This window comes from Larimichthys crocea, chromosome XV, assembly GCF_000972845.2.
Source record: "Larimichthys crocea isolate SSNF chromosome XV, L_crocea_2.0, whole genome shotgun sequence".
In the NCBI taxonomy this organism is placed as follows: Eukaryota; Metazoa; Chordata; class Actinopteri; family Sciaenidae; genus Larimichthys; species Larimichthys crocea.
Genome location: NC_040025.1, coordinates 16,258,434 through 16,286,345, shown reverse-complemented (window position 1 = coordinate 16,286,345; position 27,912 = coordinate 16,258,434). Strand labels below are relative to the sequence as shown.

At 43.5% G+C, this 27,912-nt stretch overlaps 2 protein-coding genes across 5 annotated transcripts in view; one reads left to right on the top strand and one right to left on the bottom strand.

Annotated features, from left to right (window-relative positions):
* Nucleotides 1-105: 105 nt before the first annotated feature.
* acvr1ba (activin A receptor type 1Ba) lies at nucleotides 106-14,503 on the top strand. The gene is made up of 9 exons (XM_010747783.3): nucleotides 106-352; nucleotides 8,866-9,102; nucleotides 9,195-9,455; nucleotides 9,695-9,925; nucleotides 10,199-10,366; nucleotides 10,503-10,659; nucleotides 11,301-11,425; nucleotides 11,523-11,653; nucleotides 11,933-14,503. The coding sequence occupies exons 1-9, from the start codon at nucleotides 289-291 to the stop codon at nucleotides 12,056-12,058; spliced, it is 1,500 nt and encodes a 499-aa protein (XP_010746085.3). The 5' UTR covers nucleotides 106-288; the 3' UTR covers nucleotides 12,059-14,503.
* A 1,375-nt stretch (nucleotides 14,504-15,878) lies between these two features.
* kmt2d (lysine (K)-specific methyltransferase 2D) overlaps nucleotides 15,879-27,912 on the bottom strand; it is a 30,633-nt gene continuing 18,599 nt past the window's right edge. For all 4 annotated transcript variants that reach the window (XM_027288936.1, XM_019259272.2, XM_019259273.2 and 1 more), the window contains exons 37-55: nucleotides 27,164-27,245; nucleotides 27,007-27,073; nucleotides 26,653-26,885; nucleotides 23,556-26,555; nucleotides 23,308-23,457; nucleotides 23,048-23,212; nucleotides 22,761-22,905; nucleotides 22,581-22,662; nucleotides 22,324-22,496; nucleotides 22,068-22,192; nucleotides 21,841-21,976; nucleotides 21,518-21,639; nucleotides 20,044-21,415; nucleotides 19,802-19,938; nucleotides 19,351-19,481; nucleotides 18,915-19,200; nucleotides 18,753-18,826; nucleotides 18,532-18,640; nucleotides 15,879-18,398 (exon numbers count right to left, since the gene is read on the bottom strand). In XM_027288936.1, coding sequence (XP_027144737.1) covers nucleotides 18,306-18,398; nucleotides 18,532-18,640; nucleotides 18,753-18,826; nucleotides 18,915-19,200; nucleotides 19,351-19,481; nucleotides 19,802-19,938; nucleotides 20,044-21,415; nucleotides 21,518-21,639; nucleotides 21,841-21,976; nucleotides 22,068-22,192; nucleotides 22,324-22,496; nucleotides 22,581-22,662; nucleotides 22,761-22,905; nucleotides 23,048-23,212; nucleotides 23,308-23,457; nucleotides 23,556-26,555; nucleotides 26,653-26,885; nucleotides 27,007-27,073; nucleotides 27,164-27,245 — 6,682 coding nt within the window. In that variant the 3' untranslated portion in view covers nucleotides 15,879-18,305. The remainder of the gene's footprint in view (nucleotides 18,399-18,531; nucleotides 18,641-18,752; nucleotides 18,827-18,914; nucleotides 19,201-19,350; nucleotides 19,482-19,801; nucleotides 19,939-20,043; nucleotides 21,416-21,517; nucleotides 21,640-21,840; nucleotides 21,977-22,067; nucleotides 22,193-22,323; nucleotides 22,497-22,580; nucleotides 22,663-22,760; nucleotides 22,906-23,047; nucleotides 23,213-23,307; nucleotides 23,458-23,555; nucleotides 26,556-26,652; nucleotides 26,886-27,006; nucleotides 27,074-27,163; nucleotides 27,246-27,912) is intronic.

Genomic DNA, 27,912 nt, shown 5'->3' with positions numbered 1-27,912 from the left:
TTTGATAAGGCTGGATGATTGTAATTCACCAGCCTTTGTATTTACAGCACACAGCCCTGACCTCGGTGGCAGAGCGGGGGGACATGCAGCAGGCAGCCCTCCCCTTTAAACATGCACGCACACACCCCTTTAAACACGTCACTCGCCAGGCTGGCTGGCTGGCTGGCTGGCTAGTATTTGGCGGTGTGGTGTGTGCGGTCGGACTGTGGTTGTGTTTCAGGTCTGCTCGTGTTGATAACGACACACTTCGGACGCATTTCATCGCGGAGAGATGGGAATTCAGAAGAAATGGCTCTAAAACAAATTGCCCTAACGCTGCTGGCCCTGTTCGGGTTGGTGGCTGTCGGTAATGGTAAGTTTCAGCTGAGCACCTCTCCGGCTTTTGTCTCGATGTGTTTTCCTGGACTGGGCATCGCCTGTTGTCGCTCATCGTCATGGCGCTCTGTGTCGGGGATTTGGCTAACCGTATCCAGCTAACCGTCGACCTCGAGACGACGGTTAGCCAAAAGTCGTGTTTGTTTGTTTGTTTGTTTGTTTGCGGTCGGTTGTGAGTTTTATCCACTGACAGAAACGTGTTAATAGTCGGTATTTAACACCGAGCAAGTAGCTGAAACCACAACAACAACATGGTGGGGGGCTGTTTTGTTTCTAATGCGCCAGCTAACGTTGGCTAGCTCACTGGATAACGAAGTGGTTTAAAGTTGAATATTGTTGTGAGCCACAGCACAGGGAGGTTGTTTTTGTTTTTAGTGTAAATGTATGGGTGAATAAATAACCCTGCTGTCGGTGCTGAAGTTGTCCTGTCGCTGTCGCTGCTAACATATTTACAAAACAATCTCCTGTTGGCTTGTGACTGATTATCACTGAATTGCTTGGCTACAACACTCATGCACATGTTTAACCAGCCTGCTATCATTGCACTGTGGTCGGTTACAGTTTGGTCACATGTTGTGTACCGTGCTGGATGGAGCAGAGGGAGAGAGAGAGGGTGTCTGAATGAAGGCCTAACCTACTTTGTGCATGAAATGTATGTGTGTTGGGTTTTTTTTTTTTTTTTTTTTTTTGAGAGTAAACACTGGCAGCTCTTCCATTGCTGTTCATTTGTAAAGGAGTGAAAAGGCTGCTTAGTGGCCTCCAGCAGAAAGTGAATGCTGGCATAGGGTGACAACAGCCGTGTATTCAGACATCCCAGACAGAAGTCAGAGTTGAAGTCTGGGTTCATTGTGATGGAAATGTGGCAAGTGGGGTCTTTTGAGGCGCCAGTTATGGGGCTGCTTCAGTCTGAATCCTCCCTGTCTGCTTGGAGCAGCTGATACCCAGCTCCCAACAAACACCACAGCTTCAACTTGAGCATATGTTGCGCCGAACTTGTCTCTCTGCTGCATGTTTACTCATCTTCGACTTCCCTTTTACACTGGGATTTAATTCAGACACAAACATGTCTTTGCAAACTAACTTTTTTTTTTGTTCTTCCCCCTAATCTCTGCATTTCAAGGCGGTATCTTGTTCCAACTTGCCGCCTGTCAGATAAACCAAGTCATAAAAAAAAAAAAACAGAAGACAAAATTCAACTTTTTGTGCCAGGATAAATATCCTGGCTGCATTGTCATCTGTTAAAGTGTATGCGGTGCACTGCACTTGAGTCACCCTTCCAAGAAACACATGAGTATTTCCGCCCCCGCTTCAAAGGTTGATCAGTTCATATAAGGCGAGCTAGGAGAAACGATCACACCTGAGTGGTCAGTTTGTTTGACTGGGTTACTCCAACATTAACAGTAATGTGTTAGGGAAAGGGTGGGGGCGAACGGGTGGGTGTGTGTGGCCTGAGCAGACAGGGAGGTGATGATGGGTTTGTCCAGCTGGCGGGGTCTATCGTGTGAGGGGCCCACAAGTCTGTCTGGAGCCATGGTTTCACACCCTATAATGGATTACACCATGCGAGCACTGAAACCAGACAAACCTGAATGTGGCTACACTACTACAGATTCCAGGCGTGTGTAGTATGTTTTTGTGAGAATACCCTTTTACTCACAGGTTTGATGAATCGCTCATGTGTTGTTGACTGCATAAGAGTTAGAAGTCACTGATGTTATGGGCATTACATGGCTGTGTGACACAGTCTGCCTGGGTGCATTGAACACAATAGCAATGTGATATGGGCACTGTCAACCACACTGCCGTGAGGTAGGGCGCGTCCCTCTCATTCGCCCCCCCTCCCTGCCCTCTCCATTCTCTATCTCTGTCATATAAAGGCCTGGTGCTTTATCAGAATTTAATCTGTACTTTGTTATCTGTGGTCCCACGTCTGCTTTCACTTACTCACTGCCACCATACGGTGCTGGGAAAAAAAGCTTTACTGTAGCCCTTTCGGTTAAATGAAGTCCGCTCTTTAGTGCTGCAGTCATTTTTAGTAGCCATTCCTCATACTATGATGACTACACCAGTCTTATCACTCCCTGATGTGGCTCTGGGTAAAATCAAATGATTGGAAACAAAAGTCCGCACTCCTCAACTTGTTCAGAGAACGGCCCGAGCAGAACTAAACTCTGCTACAGGTGCTGTTTAATGTCAAATTTGATGTGGGTGGAAGCATGAGCTAGTCAGACCGGGACATGTGTACACCTGCCCATTAGATCAGAGCCAAGGGAATGTACGTAGAAAGGTAGAAACTTTATTGGGTTCAAAGGTGTGTGTTTGCAAAGAGACTAGAGTTTGGACAGGGGGTGGGGGTGGTAGTATTTCCAGCTGGCTTAAGCTTAAAAAGGAGAAAGTTGTTTTTCTTTTTCTCTAAATGTGTAGCAGTTGTCGAGGCCTGTCCTAGATAGATAGGTGTTTTGGCTGCTCTATCCCTGCATCTAAATTATGATCAAATTAAGTTGCACATCCGCTGTATACAATTTCAGGTTACTCCCTGACTCAGACACCTCCTCCTTTTTAGAAATCTGTGTTTACTAACAGTTTCCATAATGTGGCACAGAGCCAGTCAGGGTCAGGTCAGGTCTGGGGTGGTCTAGTTTTCCCCCTATAATGACCAGTGTGGTTAATGACCTCCGGAGGCACGGAGCCCTAATTGCTACAGCAGACAGTGTAGCCTCCAACTGACCCACCTCCGCCATTACTGATGTTGAACCACAAGGGATTACTACTACACCGCATAGCCAGCAATTTCACCTTCGGTCGTCCACTTCTCCGTGCTGTTAATTTATTCAGAACACTTTGTCTTTGTTTAAAGTAGCATTTGTGTGTGTGTGTGGTAAGGTTACATCTTCTTTTCTGTGCCATACCGTAAATGTACTCTGAGAAATAGAGTTGTTATTGTCACAGTACACCAGACAGACAGACCTGGTAGCTATTTGAGTTCATGTCTATAGGGCTAAACCTGACACCCTCCCTCCATTACATGTCTCTTTGTAGAGGTGTTTGATTTGTTTTTTTGGCTGTTGATGGTATGTAGAATAGACCGGCTCTGCCTAGTAATTGTCAGGAAGGTGTGCAGTCTACTTGTCAAGTTCTCTGCAATACGTCTCCGACAACTATTTGCTGTGATTGGTATGATCCAGGGTAGGGCAATAGGTAAGAAGTCTTTCACTGAGTGAATAAAGCGTGGGTGTTTATTAACTGCCTACTTTGTGAAGTAGAGTTTACACCTTTGTCAAGGTGCCATGAGAGTGTGTTTCACTCACAGTTAAGAAATCATACTTGCAATAGACTCCAATTAGTTGTCTTTGTGTACTAAATGTGATTTTAATTAAGAGTATATCATTTCAATATTAATGTGGCAGAGTGCAGAAAGTGTCAGGCAGCTGAACACAGCGTTTGTGTTGGGCTGTTTGATGATGGTAACCAGATCAAGTTGTTTTGGTGTCAAAGCATTATCTGATTACAGACTGTATACAAAATAACAACAGATAATCGTCTTTTTTTCCACATTGAACAGCATTATTACCCACACTGTATTCTTGATTTACGGTCAGTTGTCTTTTGTGAAATATTTTTAGTCTATTGGGTTTCTGTTGATTATTTAGACAATAAAAGTATACAACCAAAGACATGTACTGTCATATTACATAAATTTAGTAAGTGTGCAATGTGGGGACTTCATACACTGCCGCTAGAACTGTTTCTAAACAACACAGTTTTTAACTTTATGTTGAGATGTATGTTTTTCTGTCAAACCATTTTTTTTTTTGGTTAACAGGGAAGCCAAAGTTCTCATGTGTTAAATATTGTTTAAACACAAGCAAGTGTGCAAGAACCAGCCTAAATTCAAAGAAAAATACAAAATAAATGTAAATGGTAGATTGTTCAAGTAGAAGTATTTTATCACAGATTAAGTTAGAAATAACACAAACATGACCAGAAATTTGATGCCAGCTTTTGCTACTTGAGGTTTGTGTGGTCTGTACCAAATCTGTAATGAGGCTCAATAACATTTCTAATTCTTGGCAGCGTATCCTAAAACTTTTTTTTCAACAGTTGTGGGGAGACAGAAAAATGAGTAATTGTTAAGTCTCTTGCTAATGCTTATAATGGGTCTTAGGTCACGTAGTAGCTGCATTGGCCCACAGTACTGAAACATACCTGGTGTTATAGAACCAACGTTTGAGCAGCAGTCCAAAGTGAACCTGTGCTCACACTTGTGCGCCTTTTGAACTCATCCGGGGCAGCAGGCGGACAGGCAGACAGGATGGGATGTAGGCTAGAGGGTGGTGGTTGGTAGAGATAGTAGAAGCATCCTTAGCCCCAGAGACTTTACTTTAGAATCAGATCAGTAATCTGACCCTGAGATGCAGACAAAGGTAATGACTTTCCTCCTTCCCCTAGCATTGATTAGGACACAGTTGCGGTGTGTGTGTGTGTGTGTGTGTGTGTGTGTTTGTGTGTGTGTGTGTGTACTAACACTGTCTGGTGGCGTCTGCTTGTCTTGATCAGCTCTCAGTCTGGTATCTGTATGGATCTAATTTCAGCCAGTGCATTTTGGTAATGGTGCTCTGCTCCCCGTGCACACGCACGAACCGACTGTCTGTCTGCGTCGCTTAGCCCCAAGAAACACTGCTGTGTTTGTGTAACCCTCGCCACCCTGTGCCGAGCACGTTTTTAGAGTATTTTCCACAGACTTTATCATCTTACAATATTAGAAAGTTCACCTCTGTTTTGACAGGGTTGCTCCGCACGAGTAGGTCTGAACACCCCCAGTGTACACACACAAAACAAAGTCATCAAGGCTAATTTGTGAAGGTGTTTGGAATGGGACTATGCTGTGGTTTCTAGTCAGTTCCAAGTTAAGGCGACGCTGGTTATGGCAACAATGTTTTATTAATCCCTTCCTCACTGTGTCTGCCATTTCCTGTCTCGACATGAAGGGAATGATAGGAACTTCACGCACTAGCAGCTCAAAGCAGTCACTCTTTGCACTGTTTTCTCCCCTCTTTCTTCCACTGTTCCCTTTTCCTGTTATTTACTCCCGCCTGTAAGTCAAAGTCTAGACTGGGTTTTAATGACGGTCGCAGCTGGTCACTTGGGCAGACCTCAATCGCAGCTGGGGGGCCCTGTAAATCTCGCTCGTTATACCCCCCCCTCCCCTCCCCTGCATATTGTCCTGCCCAATTTGGGACCAGCCCCCATCCTGTCTGGCCCAGAGCAGTCCCCTAAACATCGGGGGTTGTTACTCTTACCCCTGGTCTGTCCCCTGTGTGCACCACCCATCCCCCCACGCTACTTCACGCAGAAGTGCGCTCCCCCACTCCACTCTGCTCTTTGTTCGTGCAGGGCCAGTCCAATCCCTCCTCATGTCGTCTTAATCTCCACACAAAGGACCAGTGTAAAGACCACCAATTATGTGGATACAAGAGCAGAGTTCACTCAAAAAAAAAACAACCAAAAAAAAAACACACACACACACACACCCGGTCTGTACTCAGATCCATGTGGCTGGATATTATTCCTTCAAGTTTAGCGTGGTAACACTTCAGCCCTGAATTCATTGAGATATGCAGAGCACTGTGCAAACAACATGGCATTCGGTTAAACACCGGAGACCAGGAGACCTTTCTTAGGCCATTTTTTGATTTACCTATACACCAGTGCCCGGCCATGATGTTCACTTTAAATTTACATTTTTATTTCTGGTGCTTTCACATTGTTTGATCTTTGGTGAAATATTTCTGAGCCTGTGGGTGCTTTGATGTTGGTGTATACTGTGGTGTAAAGGCAATTTGTCAGCCAGTAGAGCTTTAAAGAGTCATCCCTGTCATATTTCTGGTTGTAATGGGCAAAGTTGCAAAACAGTGAGCAGAACTGTTTTATTTCCGAGTGATAATTGCCATAGTTTGTTCCGTATTGAGGTAACAGGACACATTATTTTATCTATAAATGGTTTCTATCTCTATCAATATATAAAATGACATATCGTGTCAAGATTTTCTGTTTCTATACTGACCACCCATAGTGTCGAAGCTTGTTTGTGTGGAAGACTACATATGGCGCAGTCACAAGGTAGTCTTTAACGAAAGGGAAGACTCGCCACAAACCAAACTCTTGGTAGACCACAAACCATCCACGGCCGACTCAAGAGGGGGAAATGTGTGTTTTCAGCCATGTTCGGTTTCCTTCCCGAGCTTCTGTCTGTATGTCTGCGGACCATCTGTCTTACCACACACAGAGTCTCCATGATGGATGCGCATGTTCATGTCAGATCATGGTGTCCTTATCAGATCGCTGTGATCATTTATTGCTGTTGGTGCAGCGTGTATGTGGTAAGAACAATTTTGTGGCCTTTCGTTTCTCATGAGGAAATGTAGGCATTAAATTTAGTTTATAATAGTGTGATGTAATGTGGAAACATGTTTTTTTTTTTTTTTCTTTTTTTCTTATGATATGTTTTTTCTTAAAAAGTCACTCTTACTTTGAGGATGGATTGATCAAATCCCGTCTGGACTCACTAGCCGAAGATTGATTTATTTCACTGAGACGCAGTAAACATCAGGCAAAAGAGATGAGCTTAATGGAAGGAGGGATTCGAGTTGTCTGAATTGGATGATGGATATCGAGTGTCGTCCAGCTCTCAAACGTACAGCTGTTACTCCTGACATCTGTTTTATTTTGCAAAAACTATTTGCCCCATTAATGTTGCAGATTAGACATGGCACAAGGCTTGTTTTTCTCTTTTCTTTATCGGACCCAGCCGGCTTCACCTCTGTGTAATCTGCAGGAAATTCCATCTGCATGTGAACTGTGGTGAATTTGGACACACTCCGCCAAGAGTTCCTGCCACTTTCCCGCTCGCCTCCTGGAGAGCAACACACACACACACACACACACACACACACACATGCAAATACTAAACAGATGAGAAATATTACTGAAAATGTTCACATTTCCAGTTACCACACAGTGGACAAGCATAGACACATCTGCATATACACGCTACATGCAAAAAATGCTCCCACACAGAACGTAACCTCCCAGACTTCATTTGAGCGGAAATCACTCCTATGACACCAGCATTTGTGGTTTTGGCCACTTGGATGTTACACGCTGGTGTGGCGCAATCAGTGTATCAGTCTTTTTTTTTTCTTTTTTTTTTTGTATTAAAAAAAAAACTGAACTGTACTGAACAAAAGCCTAATCATGTGGCAACTCTGTTGGTTCAAGAATGTGCTAAAATGTGCTGACACCTTTTTGACAGAGACCCAAGTTGGTACAAACAGAAGATCACTGAGCTCATCTGGTCAAAGAAAGCCTTAGGATAAGACATAGGGGATTAGTGGAAGCTTGCCACTCTCAAAATCTTTTCTTTCCTCCAGGCTAGCATTGTCAGTGCTCCAAGTGATGCTCTTTTGCAAGAGAATAAGGATTGAAATTCCTCTCCGCTTTGGGTCTCCTCCTGTGTTGTTGGTACAGTGGTCTTGTCTTCACTAAGTCCACAGCGATTAGTCTTTTGGAGTCCAGCTTTTGTTTTCTAAACAAGGATCAGCTCTGAAACTGTCACGCCACGCTCACAGCCGCCCTGTTGTCAGTCAGACAGTTTGTCATTTACCACCAACATGGGTTCAATTGGATTTCCCTGTTTTTCCCATGTGAAAACTAGTCCCACAATCATCTAGCCTTGCCCGGTGCTGCGTTACACTCCGTTTTATTTGTAGAGAACCTTGGACGAAGCCTTTTGTGCTGACCTTACTCTAAATGAGAAGCATGTGTGCTATGACTCAAAATCACATTTCACTCTAAATCTAATCAGTTTGCAGTTTCTTGCTCTCTTGGTTGCCCAACCAGCTGTGGTTGTTTTAGATGTGGCAGATTTGTGCGGACTTTTCTGGTACTGACCTCATTTGAGTGTAGATGGACCACCGTAGTTTTATTATGGTGCCGGCAGGAGTTCCATTGTGTCGGCTTTAATAGGTCCCCGCGCAGGAGTGTGCTGTGTTTAATAAAACTCCTGTCTCATTAGCTTAAACAGTGGCAGCTCTCTGTGTCAGTGTGAGAAAGACAGAGGAGAGGAATGGAGCAGAATGCTGCATTGGGGATTTGGCAGGAGCCCTCTCCCCTTGTTGGGTTTCACTTTGTCTGTCCCACTGGGCAGGTCCGTCTCCACCCTGCGTGTTTGGGTTCATCTGCAGTGAAGGATCTGATTTCAGGGCTGCCGGGGCCGTCTGGCTGCTGCTGCTTAACTCAAAGCTTGGTGTCTGCACGTCACAAAATGCCTACAACTGAATGGGACACTACACTCTTTACATCCTGTGTTGAAGCTGTGGGGTTAGCTTGCCCCCTGCTGTACAAAACGGAGAAGTGAAAAGTGTTTTTTTAACATTGTGGTTTAATCTTGTGATGAATTGTTACTAATTAACTGTCTGTCCTTTCCTACAGCACTCCGTTGTAACTGCACAAACTGTGAGAAGACGGGCTATGAATGCGAGACAGATGGCGCCTGCATGGCCTCCACATACAACATCCAGGGGAAGGAGCAACATGTGCGGATTTGTATCAACCGGGACAACCTGGTCCCCCCTGGACAACCCTTCTTCTGTCTGGGCGCTGAAGGCCTGCTCAACACACATTGCTGCTACGAAGATTACTGCAACAGTATTGACCTGAAAGTCCCTGGTGAGACTCTTGTCATTAAACATCAGAGCTCTTTCAGTTTAATTTCAGTCCGTAAAATTCAAACTAATCATCTTTGCTTCTCCATCTCCTAGTCCCAACAAAGGAGGTGGACTGGTCAGGCCCGGGAAGCTCATGGGGGCCGGTGGAGCTGGTGGCGGTCATCGCGGGGCCTGTGTTTCTTCTCTGTGTGCTCCTGATGGTTGGCGTGTTCCTGTTCCAGTATCACCAGAGGGCCTACAGCCACAGGCAAAGGCTGGAGGTAGAGGACCCCTCCTGTGACCATCTGTACTTGGCCAAGGACAAGACCTTGCAGGACCTCATCTATGACATGTCCACCTCCGGATCAGGCTCTGGTCAGTACATGCTGCCTGCCTTGAAAACACATTTTCTTCAGTACCTATTTCTTATCAGCAAGACAAAGTAGCAGAGTAGTCTTCTATAAATATGCTAATAAATGATTATATAATTGCAGCACTTAGTGAAAATGTTCCTGACCTACAATCAGCTGAGGGCACTTCCACTACTCCACCACTGTTAAAACAAGTCTGCTGAGAACACTGGCTAAATTTTATCTCTCTACTGCCCCCCGCAGGTTTGCCCCTGTTTGTGCAGCGGACGGTGGCTAGGACCATTGTGCTTCAGGAGATAATAGGAAAGGGTCGCTTTGGGGAAGTGTGGAGGGGGAAGTGGAGAGGAGGAGATGTGGCAGTAAAAATCTTCTCATCCAGAGAGGAGCGCTCCTGGTTCAGAGAAGCGGAGATCTACCAGACAATCATGCTGCGCCATGAAAACATCCTAGGTTTCATTGCAGCAGACAATAAAGGTGAGGACGTTTGTGGACACCTGACATTAACATTACAGGCATTTATCCAGAAAAGTCCATCAGAGCAGTATTGTTTAGGTGAAAGTTAAAATAAGAATAAGACCTTTCAGAGCAAAATGAAAAGGTGGTGCAGATGGGGAAGGGTTCCACTTTTAACTAGTTGATGTTTAGAAATTCTCTTTTGCACAGCTCATTTTTAGTTAAAGCACACTTTCCATTAATTGAGTGAATTTAATACCATGTGTATTCTCTGACTTGTTTGCTTACTTGCAGACAATGGCACATGGACTCAACTATGGCTGGTGTCAGACTATCACGAGCACGGCTCTCTTTTTGACTACCTGAACCGCTACTCTGTCACCATCGAGGGCATGATCAAACTGGCACTGTCAGCTGCCAGCGGCTTGGCACACCTACACATGGAGATCCTCGGCACTCAGGGTGAGCTGACCTGTCATGTTAAAATGCAGCGTGCAATGAATAAACAAATGTGCACGCGGTAGTTATTTACATTCAGCAAGCATGGGCTATTTCTGCTGAGCTCTTGATGCAAATATAATGATGTGTTCTCCTGCAGGTAAGCCTGGCATTGCTCATCGTGACCTCAAGTCTAAAAATATCCTGGTTAAGAAGAACGACATGTGTGCCATAGCTGACCTCGGCTTGGCAGTCCGCCACGAGTCCATCACAGACACAATCGATATAGCACCGAATCAGCGCGTGGGCACTAAGAGGTAAATGTTTCCATACTCATTCACTGGTAGCACACAGAGGGTATAATAATATACAACAGGGAGTCTTTGAAGGCTATGTCTGGGAACATTGGCCTGTTGTAAATCCTTACTATTAAAAATATTATACAAGAAGATACAAAAAGGTTATTGTACACCCTTTGAAATAAAGAAAATATGTAGAATAAACTTATTTGCTATATATTTGCCATTTTTTAATTGTTTCCGTCGTCAGTAGGAAGGAAGGAGGGTAGAAAAGTAAAAAAGTAACAACCTACAACGAAAATGTAGAATGTCTCCAGACCAATCCTTGTTTTTAATCCATGGAAGTTAAGATAAGTAAATGTTTATTGTACTGAAATGAGTAAATAGCTTTGAAAAGTGTATTTTCATTTTCAATATTTTAATGTACTTTACTGATCCCAAGCTAAATTCAAGCACCCAGTAGCAGCATGAGCATCAAAATGAACCTGTAAGATGGATCTGGATATATATAAACCTTTTGATCAGTGGCATGTATTATCCCAAAACATTTTTCATTCCTTTAACCTTCAGTCTTATCAGATTTGAATAACAAAAGTCTGAATTTTACCCCCTTTATGATTTAAAAATTCTCATTGTGTTTGCATTTGTGTCCACCAAAGGTATATGGCTCCAGAAGTCCTGGACGAAACCATCAACATGAAACACTTTGATTCTTTCAAGTGTGCTGACATTTACGCGTTGGGCCTGGTGTACTGGGAGATTGCACGACGCTGCAATGCGGGAGGTAAAGTCCAGAAACAGCAGCAGATGTTGATGGATGTGTTTAATGAACATGAGCTTGAAACCAGATACTGAGAAGGCTTCTCTGTTGTGTACTGCAGGTATCCACGAGGAGTACCAGCTGCCCTACTACGACCTCGTGCCCTCTGATCCCTCCATAGAGGAGATGAGGAAGGTGGTGTGTGACCAGAAACTGAGGCCCAATGTGCCCAACTGGTGGCAGAGCTATGAGGTAATTCTCACTCTATATAGACTAAACACCAACAGCTGCACTGGCAGTTTTCTAAATATACACTCACTGTATAGAAAAGCAGTAGTAAAGGACGCCTGGACATGAGCATGGCTGATGGACTAATGGCTGATTTCTAATTCTTTAATGTGTAAGAGTATTAAATTAATTTTATTAGTCCAAAGTTACCATATATCCTATAAAACGTTAAAAAAATAGTTAGTTCTGAAGGATCCACTTTTTCACAGATATCTTATGTTAAAATGTGTCGTCTTCTTGCAGTCGCTGCGTGTGATGGGAAAGATCATGAGGGAGTGCTGGTACGCCAACGGAGCAGCCAGACTGACGGCCCTACGCATTAAGAAGACCCTGTCTCAGCTCAGCGTGGAGGAGGACGTCAAGATGTGAGCGGTCTGGTGGCGTTTTTTTTTTTTTTTTGAGCGGAAAAAAGACGTGCTGGAGACGCACAACCAGACCACACTCCTATAGGAAACAAACACTAAAGACAGACTGCAAATGAAAACCCTGCCAGTTTTAAAGCCACACTCCAAGTTGTGACGAGGCCTACCTCACCTTTTTAGCCAAAACTACTGAGTCACCCTTCCCATCCTGACTTTTGTCCGTCCCGCCCCCCAAACCCTCGCCTCCCTTCGGTCCTTCCGTGTCTCCCCCCTATTCCCTTCGACCCCCGTTCTCCATGGGCCACAACACTACAGCACTACCACTGTTAATATCATCAAACACAACCATTTGTTTATTGTTTTCATTTCCCATGGCAGGAATTATTACTATTATACAGTGACGGGATTTTTGTGTTTTGATCTTTTTTTACCTCTCTGAAATCTGTCCCGTGACTGACTGACTGTCCAGAAGAGTCAAGAACGTTGTGGGTTTTAAGTTTAAAAATAATAACACTTTATTTTCTGTTGGCCATCACATTCTGTGTGTGTGAGAGTGTGTGAGAGTGTGTGAGAGTGTGTGAGAGTGTGTGAGAGAGAGGCTGAAGCACTGTTTCTAGCCGTGTGTGTGTGTGAAAGGTGTCTGGACTACAAGCATGTTTCTAAGACAAGATGTCCTCTGGCATACGCTGTAGTTCATTAGACAAAAACCAGTAATGGGACATTTGGTAATTAAGCATGAACAGCCAGACTTAGCTTTTTAATCCCTCACTTGAATATCCTACAAACAGAAATTAGTTGCACTCAACTGTAGCTTCCTCATCATGTGTGAGACCTGCAGGTATCACATAACGGATGTGGTCCAGTCCTGGTGTTAGTTTGAAATGTGGCAGGGATATAATGTTTGGGATGGTTTTATCTTTTTATTTATTTGTTGATAGTTTTTATTTCATGTTGATGAACACTGTGAGATGAGATGTGACAAGCCAAGAGTCTTTGGCATGAAACATGTAACATTGTAGTTCAGTCCAAGTCTTCACCAACTTTCAGACATTCGATTCAGGGGGGTTGTCGCATTCATTCAATAACATACTGGGTGCAAACATGGATGCTGCCGTAACCCCGTTGGTGACAGGCGATGACATCGTGCATACTGAGCAAATAAGAGGCGTATGAAATGGCAATGAAAAAATACAGTTTGTTTTTTTTTTAAATATATTTTTGTGTTTTGTGTAAAGACATCATGATGGGTATTTTCTTTTGACTTTGACATTAGACACTACTGATGATGGGTACATATGATTTTGTATATAAAACATGCATATTTTTTTCCTTTAATGCCACAAAGCACCGGTGTGACATTGGAACAGTGATTTTTTTTTTTTTTTTTTTTTTTTTTTTTTTTTTTTTGCTTGAATGGTACTTTCAGAAGTCTGTTGTTTGATCTGTCTGCATGGTTTTCTAACTATGCCAGGAAATAGACCGTGTCATCTGCTGGAATTTGTTTTTTTAACTTGCTCCTCTTATGGCAATTTGGTGGTACTACTGATCCCAGATCATTTCTGCTTCAACTTGTGTGTTTTTTTTTTGTTTGTTTTTTTAAATGTATAATTGTTGAGTTCTTTTTAGAGCTCAGTAATGCAGATCTGTTCCCACACACGTTTCTCTGGGGTGACATCTCTTTCTCATAGACACTGGAATATTTAGGAGCATCATGTAACCTTGAATTCTGATACTGCCAATGGCTATTTATTCAGAAAAACAGACAGCTGCTGACGGTTCACACACAGGGAACATATGGTTAGATGTGAAGAGTAGTTGAGATGTTTTACCTTCAAAGAACTGACATGCTGTAAAGTGAAACTGCATGTTTTCATTCTACTTTGCTGTCTGCAGCCTCGAGTCTGTCTGCAGACAAAACTATGAAAGTATTACACTGACATTTGTCACCATTGGGCTCTGCACTGTTATGTCCATGTGGACTTTAGTTAATGTTAGTTATGTCATCACTTGATCCAGAATCCATATGTCATGTTAGTATCCATTTTGCATGCTGTCTCAAACACTGGGTCCTCTGCACTGAGGTAGATGAATCTAAGACTTGTATTTCCCTCTTCCTACCAGGTTTCTTTTTTTCCTTTTTAAAATTTCTTGTTTGGGTCGTTGGCTGTGTACCCCAGAAATGTTGCTGCTACTGATAACATGGGTAGAAGTTCAGCAGACAGATCGTTTTTGAAGGAGAGACGGGAGGGAGAAAATGGGAGGCTGCTGTCAGTTGAACCAAAATTGTTTAAACACTCCTGTCCATGTTTGGTTTGTTGCCATGGGTATATGACCATCAGACATCCTGTTCATAAGTAATACTTCAAGATTTCAAATCATGTTGTGCAAAATCTTTTCAGAATTAGTTGAAAAGTGTATATAGATGATATACAATAAATTCCTCTTTTTCATATCTGTGACTTCAACTGTGCTCATTCGAAATGTTCTAGTGTTTGTCAACTGCTGCTCCTGTTTATAGAGCAGTCACAAGGTTAACACACGGGGTAAGAAACTTTACAGCCTTACAAACCATTCAAGGGTGAAAGGATATGTTCATATATTACTTAAAACAGCATTTTTTTTTCTATACTCATGATAGACATTTAAAAAAAAATTTTTTTAATTCATTGCCCTATTTGTCTTTTTGTCAAAGGGTTTGTTATAAGATCCCACACTGCAGAAATTCACTTATCACAGCCACTCATATACACAAAGTTGATAAGAAATGACTCATAAATAAGGACTGTATAGAAGAAAAAAGTTCATGTTGAAGACAGTCAGGAATGAAGGACCTGTGGTAGTAGACCTGCTAATATCCTCTTCTCCCTGACTTCCTCTATGGCGTCTAGGGGACTGTTAAGGGCAGAGCTGAAACTCTTGTTTAGTTTGAGTCTTTTCCTGTGAGAGATGATGTGTCATGGAGATCTGGTAAACTTAATTCTGACTCCACACCTCAGCAATTTATCATCAGATGTAAAAAAATAAAAAGTAACATCACTTGAGGCAATTTTATGGAGCCACAAAAGGCTTCATAGGCTCTAAACTGCCTTTATTTTTATTTTTTAATCACCTGCAGTATTCACTATCCATCCATAACTGCTTATTTTCTGCAGAGGATTAGGGTACACCCTGGATAGGTCACCAGTTCATCATAACCATCTTCAAGCTCTATCCGCTGATGAAGGCCATGATTATATATTGTGTGTTGATGTTGTTAATGTTTAAATTGATTTCCAAAGTCAAGAATACATCTTCTAGCTCAGCATCAGCACTGCTTTAAGTCTGAGTCAAAAAGAAAAATGAGCTCATATTTAAAATGCATTTTATTTTCCTTTACAAGAAACAAAAGCAGACAAAGAAATAAGATGAAGGGGAAAGGGAGTGGGAAAGCTGTATATAAAGAGATGCAACCTCTGGCGTCCTGAAAAAAATATGTACAATTCAAAATAATATCCATACAAAACATGCCACATACAATAAAAATGATCATTATATTTATTCATATTCCCTAAAAGTATCTCTGCTGTACAGATGCAACATCTTTTTAAAAAGTAGGTGAGGTTAAAAAAAACCTTCAATTTGAGCAAACTTTATTAAATTATAAGATATGCAGAGAACTTAAATTAAGATTCAGAGAAGTTAAAAATTATTCAGGCTAAAATCCAGTGAGCGGCATAATGTCTCGTCATGGTCTTCCCTTGAAATAGAAACATACCAAAAAATATATATATCACTGCTTCGGATACTTGATCAATATCTACCACTTTTAGAGAAGTTCTCCTTTATACTATGAGAGTGCAATTCATTACCAGGTTAAGTATGGGATTAACTTTGAGTATTACATCATAACATACATTAGGCCAAGTAACCATTTCACAAGGTTTACCAACACATTCACTTCTATAGGGAAGATATAAAAAAGCAAAAACACTAACAATATTCTAGGGAGTTCAAGATTTTCCATTCAAGAGTATATTAATCCAATTGTGACCGATTAAGGGACAGGTTTTGGTAATCAAACAAGCAGTAGCATAAATAAAAAGAAAAAAAAATAAACACGAACAATATTACATAAATACAAATGCTATGCACCATTGTACTGCTTTACGCAAGAAGTGATTTTCATGTCTAATTAACGACCCTCCACATGAATCCAAACAGTTTTTATAATCACATTGGCTTCTCGTCGCAATTGATTAGAGAAGACCAGACATTTTCTCATACCTATTTTTAACAAACTTGTCTCTGAGAGCTTATAGCAAAAACACTAATAGAAAAACAGGTAAATGCAAAACACTCTGGTTCATATACATAAAGATATTAGTTTGCCATTTTACATATATTTATATTTATATACAGCTTTATCTTTGTTAAAATGATATCCAGTGGTTGATTTTTTTTTCAATTTTATTTCTCTACACTTTTGACTTTATTGATTACAAAGGGGCTGGATAAAGAGTTGCTGTCCCCTAATGCATATACTATATATACAGTTTGTACAACTTTGCATTTTTAAAATCATGTGAGGTCTTAGGTTAGGGGAAGGAGGAAACAAAGTAGTATGAGAAGGTGGAGTTTTTAGTAAAGCTCCCTTTAAAGACTTTTTCATTCATCTTACATAGAAATGAAAACAAATGCCCTTTTTTCCAATAAGTCTTTCCCTGCCATCAGTCCAGCCTCGAGAGGACAGTACCAGCACTAGAAAAGCACACTACAGGGGGAAGTAGAAACACTGCAGGCTGTACTCAGGCAGAGGAAGACTTACTACAGTAAAGTTTAACAACAGTCAACTAAATAATACAGAGAGGAAGAGGCATGATTCAAAGTTTTAAGGTTGAGTTGTGAGAAGATCGAGTTGTTGGGGAATAAAAAGCATTTCATGGGACAGTAGTCATGCATCCACCGGCTGGTTTTTACAACAAGTGGAAACTTCAATGTGTGAAGCAGCAAGCAAATGTGTACTTGGTTAAATTTGGACTGTGTCTTCTTCGAAAGACTGAGTGTCCTGTGATCCTAGAGCCGTTCACTCACACCATTATCTTTAAGCAACTTAAAAAGGTGGATGTTATTGTGCTTTCACACAGCTAATAACATGTTTTTTTGAGACGCATAAATAAAACAGAACAAAAAAACAAAAAAAAAAAAGAAGAGAAAAAAAAAGCTACATCAATATCCAGGATGATTTGGTGGCATACAGGACACCTGCTAAGCTTCTGATTGTGATGTTAATGCAATATCTTATCAAAACTGTCATATATTTCCTCTGTATAAACAATTCATGAATAATAATTATGTTGGCTCATTATTGTAAATCATCATCAGCATAGAGTAGATAGAGCAAACCTGCTGCTTAAGATTCCCTGCTTGTCCGAGAAGGCTAAGCCCATAAAAACATTCCCCCTTCCCCACCCCCCCGTTCCACAGTAGCAGTTAACAGTTTTTATACAAAGCAGTCACTTCCCGCTAAATCAATGAGGTAGACTGGGTCCAACTAACCCACCTTGGGACTCCACACAGTCACAACATCTGGTGCCTCTGGAGCCACAGATCAATAGCATCTCAAATTTTTATATTAACTTACATCTCTTTTTCCATCGATCATATGTAGTTCTTACACAGAGCCACATCAAGATTGTCTAGCTAGCCAAATATCCGTGTTGTCTTCATTGATGACTTGATGGGAAAGTGCCTTTTTTTCTGGGAGGTGAGGGGGAGGTGTGGTCAGGTAGGACAGGAAATAGGTCCGACTTGGAACATAAAAATGCATCATTAGTTCATTCTTAGTATTTTAAAATGGCTTTTTGTCGAAGCTCCAGGTGAGCTCTGCACTACAAGTATTGATATCAGAGGGTCAGAATCATTTGGTAGATGTTGAGGATTGTTTTCCAGCCACTGTAAGCTTATTGAGAACAGTCAAGGGGGGGAAAGGGTTTTGGCTGAGGAAAAGGGTTATTCACTAGTCCAAACATGAAACGTTAGTCCCACCATCAAGCTGCTGTTGACAGAGGTGGTCGGTTGCTTTTATTGATTAATGCTCTTCAAACCTTTGGCTACACGTGTCAACGCTTTAGTCTTTCAATGACGGAGGTCTGGCTTCCTCCACGTCTTTCAGAACAGCTTATGCACTGGCTATGTAGGATTCAAAGGCTTTGGCGCAGGAGTGTTCTGGCACCAGTGAGAGGGGAATTCTCCATTTTTTCTCTCTTTCTTTCTGGTTAGTTCATCCACTTTCTGCAATTCCAGGCTCCACAATGGCAGGGGATCTTGTGCTGATCGTCCTCGAAATCAAACTGGTAGTCGTAGGTCAGCTGGAATTAAGAAACGGGGAGAGTTAGTGGCTGCACAGATTTAAAAGTTAACTTTAAAAAGCATAAAAAAAAGGTAGTAAAATTAAGAGGATTGGTTAGTGTGAGTAGTGATCTTTTTTCTAATTCACTGCACCTCTTCTCCCTTGGGGATCCTGCGGCTGGAAATTATGATAATCTTGTCTTCTTTGTCAAACGTTACAACCTCTGCAACACAGTTGGGGGCACAGGAATGGTTGACGTAGCTGCAGAGGAGAAAAAAGTTAATTCAGTTTTTTTTTTTTTTAAAAACAAAAAAACATACTGGATAGAGTAAGAGGCTTACAATGAGGCAAGCAATCACAAATCAACACTTACCGAGCTGGGCCACCTGTCAGAGTAGCATCAATCACCTGCTCATTGTTGATACGGAACATGTAGATCCCACGGTTCTAAGTTAGAGGAAGAAAATATGAAATGGTTGACACACAACTCAACTCTATATCTTGTTGGTTCTTAAGTGTTTTCCAGCTGGCGTACCTGCAACTCGTAGATCTTCTCACGCCGATTGGCCACCTCGTTGCGTATGACTGTGCCAATGTACTCAATGACCATGGTGTGCTTCTCCAGATCTTTAGCAGCGTACAGACCCAAGCCCTGGATACGGGATCGTGCCAGATACACGTTATTTTTCCACTCAGTCTTCAGGCGGCGGTACTGGGATGACTTGGAGTGGACAAACTGCTTGCTGTATGGTGTGTTGAGCTCTCCAGTGAAGGTACTCTGGTAGGCCTTTGACACGCTGGTGCTATTTAAAGTGTGAGGCCTTGACAAACGGAAAAAAATAAAAAATCAGAGTGTGCATCCAGTCACTTGTACGATGCATTTAGAAATGCGAGGTTCATGGGACATTTGTTGAGTTACATATTAAACCATCTGAAAACACTTCTATTATACAAACTATTCAATACTTTACCTCTTGCATTGTGTGGGGACCTTGGGCTCAGAGCGAGCACAGCCGGTGGGGTTGATCATAAGAGGGAGCTCCATCAGAGGGTGACGGCCATATCGGAACTGGTAGTTCGGGCAGTTCTCCACTCCAGGCAACTAAAACACAACAAAGTCACACAAATCATGTTAATCATGCACTTTGATCTACAGAAGAGCCATTATATTATAGCAGGTTTCTGGTTCTGTAGCCTGCAGGTCTCAAATACTTGAGTCTGGTCAAGCTTTCTGTATACTATCATGTCTGCTTGAGTCTACAACCATCAGTCAGGTTTGTTTTTTTCAGTAGTAGTATTTCTTGTATATTTGTAAAATTTTGGCAAGTATATTTGCCAAAATTGTACAAATATATGAATAGGGGACAAAAACTAAATTAAATGAGACACAAAGTGACCCTTTTTCCTGCTACAAAATCTTACCGACTCAGTGATACGCATGACCGCATGAATGGTGAGGCCATACATCTCCTCTCCCTTGACATGTTCAGTGAACAGCTTCAACATGGATGATTCATCTCGGAGTTTTGCCACCTGCTGAACCACCCGCTCCCAGATTCCTAAAAAAGAGAAAAATGGTGAATTAAATGAAATAAATGTTAAAGAGAGTTATTTAAATTGGATTGTATGTAAACATAAAATAGGAGCAATGTATAAGTTTTTACCCTCAGGAGTGGTGTCACGATACTGCAAATCCTCCATGCCATGCTCCAGAACGCGCACCTCAAACAGAGGGCGACCATCATCCTCACTGATGCGGCAGCGGTAGCGACAGCGCTTGTTGGGCAGACGTGTGCTCCAATAGATGCGTGTGGCCTCATAGCCAACAGGGAAAATGGCAGTTGGTGAGTGGAAGTTCGCCATCTGGGAGGGTAGCAACTGGCCAACAGCGTGAAAGATGAGACCACCAACACGGAACAGGTGGATGCGGTCACCTCGCTGTAAGATGCTGGCAATCTGCTTCACTTCATCACGCTCAATGTAGACGCGCCGTAAAACAGCAAACGCGCTGAGTTCATCTTCACTGGGGCCCTTCAGCTTATGCTGGGTGCACAACATGGTCTTGTCTTTGAAGAACATGCAGCGTGCCCGGATGGCACAGGCGAAGTGGTAGACATTTGGACAGCGCAGTCTGTTGCAACTGTTGGTGGCACCAGTCTTCTGGCAGTAAGCGCAAAGAGTCCGCAATCCCCGGCGCAGGGCTACCTCCACATTGATGAGGGCGCCTCCCTGTGTCTCATAAACCTCTGTGGACCACAGGGCACAGTTCAGGTGCACCCAAAGGTCCACGTCAATGTTGAGCAACCGGGCAGGCCCATCTGTAGCTCCATCACCTTCCTCATGGCAGAAGCAGCATTTACGCTTATCGCGAGGCAGCCTGTCAGGTCGAAGAGTTATGCGAAGGCGTTCCATTAGCTCAGACACCTCACGACTGCTCTCCTTCTTAGAGCCACCCTTACGTATTGAGATGACAATTTGAAGACGCTTCCAGCGAATCCCCTTCCATTTTTTCACTTTGGGATGTATTACCTCCTCATCAGGGGAGAGAGGCCTGCGCTGTTTGATGGCCTTTGGGGAAGACTCCACATTGTTTGGAGAATCTTCAGGAGGTTGAGCTACCTCGATGGCCTCCTCTTCCTCCTTGGCAGCAGGACTTGGATGATCTTCAGTAGGAGCAGTAGGATCTGGAACTGCACAGGCAGTTTCTGGATCTGTGACTGACTCTGGAGCAGCAACTTCAGACTCTGTGACATCAGTTGGTCGAGCAGCATCTATAGAAAGAGCAACTTCCTGTTCAGGCTCAGTTTTGATCTGGACGGTGGTGGGACTGGGGGGAGACGGGGATGGAGGAGCTGATTTTTTCGAAGGTTCAGCTTCAGTAGATGGAACTGGCACCGATGGGGGAGGTTGTGGAGGGTATGGTGAGGGGGGTGGAGATTCCTCCACTGGTATACTAGGAAGGTGACGCACATCCAGGTCATTTACATTGGTTGTGTAACAGTGCTGGGCTGGTTTGTCCTCTTTTTCTGGGAATTCCTGAGAGACAAAGGCACATATGAGATTTCAAGAAATACATGGTATATGCTAAGACAAAGATCAATAATTCACACAGTTCTCAAGAGACCTGTAATGACTGACCTGTTTAATAAGTGCCAGAATGTCCACTTGTTTCTTTAATGTACAGCCTGGTAGAGATACATCAAACTGCCTTAGCCATTCATCCTGACTGGGTGAAGCGCTGTCCTTCGTACACAAAACGCCTGAAAAACATGACCTCAATAACATAAGTCTGAATTTATGTACGAATAAACTTCTTACATGTCTTGCATTCATGTTTAAGAGCACTGTTGTCACTATACTGCAATGACAAAACTTTGTTTTTTGAACAGCATCTCACACCAACTACGACATATGTTGCATGGCTTGGTTTGTCAGGGTCTAAATAGTCTCTAAATGCATACCTGACTGGCCAGGTCCTTTCCCAGCTCCATCAACTCCAGGCATGTCAGGGTTTTGGGGAGGGAAAGTCACCTCATAAGAACCTGGCATCCTAATGTTGAGAAGTTGGGCCATCGCCATCATCACATGATTCAGTTTCTGGAAAAAAAAAAAAAATCAAAGTTTTTGTTAAATATGCATGAAGATGAGGAAAGGTCAAACTGTGTGCAGTGATATCATGGCTTCATACCTTGGCTGCAGCAGAGGACAATGTGAAGGTAACAGACACCTCGTTGCTTTTGGACTTATCCCAGTGGTTGGATGTTGAGACTACCTTGCTATCAGCTGCTTCAAATGGTTTGGTTTCTGGGAAAGCTTTGAAGGGAAATGTGCAAATCAGTCTTTTGTCAGTTCACATGCATACATTTCACCAAAGCATGTATAAAAGGATAAATATAAAGAATGCTGCTGTCGTTTTAGGGAACATTTATAATGTTTTGTAATACCTGGGATGGCAGTGCGAGGTATGAGGGGGATAATGGGGGATATTGCTCTCTCAGTCTCCTCCTCTTTAGGCTCCCGTAGGTGAGGGAAACGTGGTGTTTCATCTCCTACGTTACTCTCTGGGGATGATGCCGGGATGATGCTTTCTGGGGCATCCTCGTCATCACTCTCCATCCTGTTAAAAATAATATTTCCTACAGTTGTAACCACTGAGCAAATCTATGTACTTTGGTTGACAAAGAACTTAAAAGAATTGTACCTTATGTCCTCATTCTGGTTATGTGGTGGGGTGGGAAGAGCAGCGAGAATATCTACACTCTTCACCTCCTCTGTAACAGAATCTGCAGGGAAAATTAGTTATTTAGAATCCAATTACTGTACAACTGCAGAATAATATCATGAAAAACATTAATTTCATGCCTAATTTCTCATTGTTTACCCATTGGTTCTGCTGGTTCGGTGTCTTTCTGACCCTCAGACATCTCCTCACCAGGAGTCACTCCATTCAGCAGCTTGTGCTGTACTGAAGGTGGAGGAGTAGGTGGCAGGGAGGATGGCGGTGTTGGTGGGTTACTGAGGTTACTCTGTAAAGGCACAAAACAATAACTTCATAAAAACAACTTTGTTCTGTTAAAGACTTTGTTCTTGAAGTAGCATTAAATCAATAACTAAATGTTGTCAGTCTGCAAAAGATAGCCATTAGTTCATGTTGCTGCTGAATTATACCTTGGTGAGTAACTGAGAATAATAGTCTGGGATATTGTCCAGCACTGCATTTCCAAAAGATCCTTTGAGCTGGGCTTTGCCATTGGCTGGACTGCTTCCAAAAGGAGCAAAGAGATCCAGACTGGCAGTGATTGAAGGCTCCATCAGAGGCAGCAGAGACAGACCCTGGAAGGTAAATGAGGTAAAATGATGAATAAGCACTCTTCAAAACATCAATGGCAAAAAACATTTAGAAAATTCAGCTTTTTCCACCCTTTTACCTGTTTGAGTTGCTTTATCAGGGCTTCTGCACTTTTTCCAGCTTCTTCCTTCTTATTCTTCTTACGTGCGTTAGGCCCTCGGTCTCCAGTTGCCTTATTGGTACGCTTTGGTTTTTGTACAGGAGCCCTTTTTGTTATAGACTGTAAATCCTGTGAGAGAGTTGACAAAATTAATGAGAAACTCTTATTACACAAACAACAAAATGATGAGGGCAAAAATAATGAATATACACTGAAGAACAACATACCTCCATATTACGTGGAGTCCCTTGTAGTTTTTGTTCCAGCAGTGCTAATTTCGTGTTGATGTGGCCATTGATCTCATTGTGGATGCCCTCAGAAGGCCTCTGAGCGCCGAGCTGAAGGTTCTTAGTTCTCAGGAGTTTCTGTAGTAGTTGCTGTCCAGTCTCAGATCTAGGGCCTTGAGCTCCAGGGTCTCCAGTCATGTTTCCAGCATTAACAAAGCTAGTGTTGTTCCCAGAAGCAACAGTCTCTCCTGTTGCTTCTCGCTTTATAGCCCCAGGATGAGCCTCTGCCACGCCATCACACTGAACCTCTCTTGGTTCCTGTTTAATGTTCTGTAGGGTAATCTTGCATAGCTCCCCTGCTCTAGAGCCATGTTGTGCATGAAGAACATTGCTGTCTGTGATCTGCTGCGGCTGTTGCTGATGAATATTCATGCCTTTCTGTGGACCATTGGGGATAACTGAGGCGGCCTGAGATGTTTCATTGCCTGATGTCTGAGTTTCTAATTTAAGTCCTGGACAATCAAGTGGACTCTTGGCTCCAGGTGACCTGAGTGGAGATGCCTTGACTTGGCTGTATGGACTCCCTCTTCCAGCCCTATTGTCAGCTAAAGAGGGTGAAGAGACATGGGACGAATGGGGTGAAGCTGGGTGGGCTGGGCTCATACCAAAGGAACCTCTTGGAGAATATGCATGGGATGGAGAGCCCTGCATGCGGCCTGCAGCTACCATTAGTGCTTGTTGGTTCTGGTTGGGAGTGGGTGGACGCATTCCCATAGCTTGATTAAATGTGTGCCGTTGTGGATCCCCAGGAGAGTTGGCCAATGGCTGACGCGGAGATGTTGGCCTTATCATGCGGCCATGGTCCATGGGAGAAGGTGGCACTGGTACCTGACCTCTCATAATATGTTGCATCATCTCCCCTACTTGTGGCTGTTGTTGCCCAGGGACCATCATCCCCTGCTGTATCTGGGGAGCAACACCAACACCAGGTTGCTGGCCTACCATGCCTGACTGTTGTTGATGGACTACTGCTCCTGGCTTCCCCATGGCTCCATATGGCATCTGTTGGCCTTCCATCCCTGGCATCTGCTGCCCAACCTGTGGCACCTGTCCTGGTGGTATGTGAGACCTCAACTGACCTTGCTGACCTTGAGCCATTGACATCCGCAGCATCTGCCCCTGTTGGAGCTGCCTCTGGGCAATCATGGCCTGGATGTGCTGTATCTGCTGGTTTGGGGGAAGATTGCGAAGCTGAGGATTCTGAGCAATAATAGCCTGGATGTTGATAGGGGTGCGGATCTGTCCAGGTTGAAGTGCAGGCCTCTGTGCCATCATCCCTTGCTGCTGGGCTCTTATCATGCCCATCATGGCCTGTTGTTTTTGCTGCTGGGCCATGAGAGCTTGCTGTTGTGCACTATGGCCCATCACAATGGACTGTGACTGGCCAGGATGGTTCTGACCTATGATCTGCTGCTGCATGCTGGGATCTTGTGACTGCTGCATGGCATTTTGAACTGTTTGTTGTTGTTGTTGTTGTTGAGCTAAGAAATCAGTTGGTTTCCCTTCCTCTTTTATAGTCATCAAACCAGGTTTGTCAACACTAAGAGAACCTTGCCTCTGGAGAGTAGATTGTTGCTGCTGTTGCTGAAGTACAACAGATTGTTGGTTTCCAATCAAACCGGTTTGTTGCTCAGGTACAGACTGAGGATTTGACTGTTGCTGCTGAGCCATATAAACCTGGTTTTGATGCTGCTGCTGCTGTTGCTGTTGTTGAAATTGCTGCCTCCCCATGTCCGTTTGATGATCATTTGCAGAGCCTAGTTGGGTCATCTGATTGGGGGTGGAGGGTCCACTCTGCTGTGGTGGCGTTCTCGAATCAGGGCTGAGGATCCCACCCTCTTTGGGGCCTGAGTTTTGGCTGTCTGTAGCTCCTTGTGGTTGGGGTGTGATACTTCCTGCTGAAGGCGAGGATCCCATCTGTGGGGTAGAGGGTTGGGAGAATCCTCCTTGCTCCTGGCTGGATTGATTGATCAACTGTGTCGGTTGTCTTTGCTGAACCATCTGCTGCTGCTGGAGGTGGGCCAAATTCTTCGCAACATTTTGCTGCTGTTGCTGTTGAGATGCAAGCATACGTTGAGCCAGAATATTCTGTTGTTGTTGAGTCAATTGGACCTGGGGAGGCCTGAGGCCAGGATGACCTGGAGATCCAACCATTCCCTGTGGACCCATCATCAGCTGAGGCCTCTGTTGCTGTGATAGCGCAACTTGCTGGTTCCCCATAATCCCTGGTTGAGCTGCCATCATGGCTTGAGCATGATTAATAGGCTGACCTCCTGCAAGGTTCTGTGGCATTGGAGCCACGGACTGGCCTCCAACCATTCCTTGTGGAACTGGCACCATGCTCTGCTGATTGGCCTGGTTGGTTAGCATTCCCTGTTGAGTGTTTGCTTGTTGCTGGGCCATAAGTTGATTCCCCATCATGCCGGACTGTGGCTGAGCAATTAAGCCAGACTGTTGATTTGGGTGTGGCATAGGTTGCTGGCCCATCATCACCTGTTGCTGTTGCTGCTGCTGTTGCTGGAGTTTTACCATCTGCATCCTATGCTGAAGCTGTCTTTCTTGGAGGAGCCTGGGGTCTGCACCTTGCATTCCAGGTCCCTGTGGGAAGAATCCTGTTGGAGCCCCAGGAGGACCTGGGGCCCTTGGACCACTGGCTCCAAGAGTCGCAGGCAGCTGGGGTTGGGCTCCACCAATAAAGGGCTGCCCTTGAGGCATCCTGACAGGCATTCCACCTTGGGGCATCATGCCTGGGTGCTGGCCCATTACTGGTGGTCCCTGTTGGCCCATCACTATCTGGCTAGGCATCTTGGGAAACATGTGAGGGGGGCCACCCTGGCCAGAATGGCCTGGGGTAAGAAGACCTGAGCTTTGCTGATGCTGCTGCTGCTTGCTTCTGTATTCTGCAATAAGATTGGTGTGCTCTTTCTGCTGCTTGCGTACCTAGAAGCAGAATAATTATGAACAGATATAAATTCACACTTATCAAAAGCGAAGTACCTTTACTACAGACAAATCTGTAAACCTCATATCTACACACCTGGTCAAGCTGTTTCTGAATTTTGCTTTGCTCTTCTGTAACCAACTTCAGTTTCTCTGCATCTGCCTCGGCAAACTCCCTGCCAGCTTTCTTAGCAGTGCGTTGCTTAGCACATAGTGCCTTGCGTGATTTGCGGTGAACTCCAATCTGTTCTTCCAAAATTTTCAACTGCATTTGGAGTAACTGCTGGGTGTGAAGAAGCCACTCTTCATATTGGTGCTGTTCCGCATCATCTGTAACAGAATAGAATAACTTAGTACTTAGTCAATAAAAGAGGATGGCTTTGTTGAACAGCAATGTTTCCAGATTACTAAACAGGGTTTTTAAACAAGAAGCAGTTTTAGTAGAACATACTGATGATTCCTTGCACAAACTGGGGAGGGTTGGGTCTTGACTGGGTGGGATCACTTGTTTCTCCCTCCTAATCACAAAAAGAAAGCAGTGTAAATCAGTCTGAACCAAACTTAATAGAAATAAATAAAAATCAGTCCTGACAACCAATATAGCATACCTTTAGAGGTCCAGATGCAAGTTGAGCTGGATCTGTGCCTGGGGCAGAGGCCAGCCTCTGAGCAAGCAGAGAAACTTGTTGCCTGAAGGGAAAGCCAAACATAAAACATATTAACTATATCGGCAGTGTGCTGAGCAAAAACGGTGCAAGTTACCATGGTGTTGCCACCACCTGATGGGTTTCATGTGATGATATTTGACATTTGACAGTTAAACGGTGGTACTGCTGTACACTAGATCACTCTTTTTGGAGTCTTAGACTGGATTCAGACAGGTTTCAGCACTGCTGCCAGAACAGAGACCACCACCACTACAAAACCCTGCTACATCTGGCTGCGGCGCCTAATCATGTCCGAATGCACGCTTTACACATTGTAAGAATTGTAAAACATACTTAATTACGTAAATAATTCTTATCATTTGCCTCGGCTAGAAGTTGTACCAGTAATATTGCAGATCCTGTTGTAGATGTGTTCAGTACGAACAAATGTAACACTGTAAAGTGTATCACTGACATAATGAGTAGCTTCTTGCAGTGGAGCTCCACTTACTGGTGACTGAGAGCACCATTTTTAGCTCAGCCGTGATACATAGTACATCATAGCTTATTAAAAGACAGCAAAAAACACTTGTTACCAGTGCTTGTGTTGGCCTATTTTTGTACTGAACCTAACGCGTTGAACCTCCAACTGAAGTGTCATAATCAACGCTGATCATTGTGCCGGTATGAATAGTAATGTGTTAACTTAC

Bases quoted from the DNA above. Each gene is read 5' to 3' on its own strand.
- acvr1ba (XM_010747783.3), top strand. From the start codon at position 289: ATGGCTCTAAAACAAATTGCCCTAACGCTGCTGGCCCTGTTCGGGTTG. The intron at 9,926-10,198 runs GTGAGGACGTTT...GCTTACTTGCAG, and splicing joins CATTGCAGCAGACAATAAAG to ACAATGGCACATGGACTCAA. The intron at 11,426-11,522 runs GTAAAGTCCAGA...TGTGTACTGCAG, and splicing joins ACGACGCTGCAATGCGGGAG to GTATCCACGAGGAGTACCAG.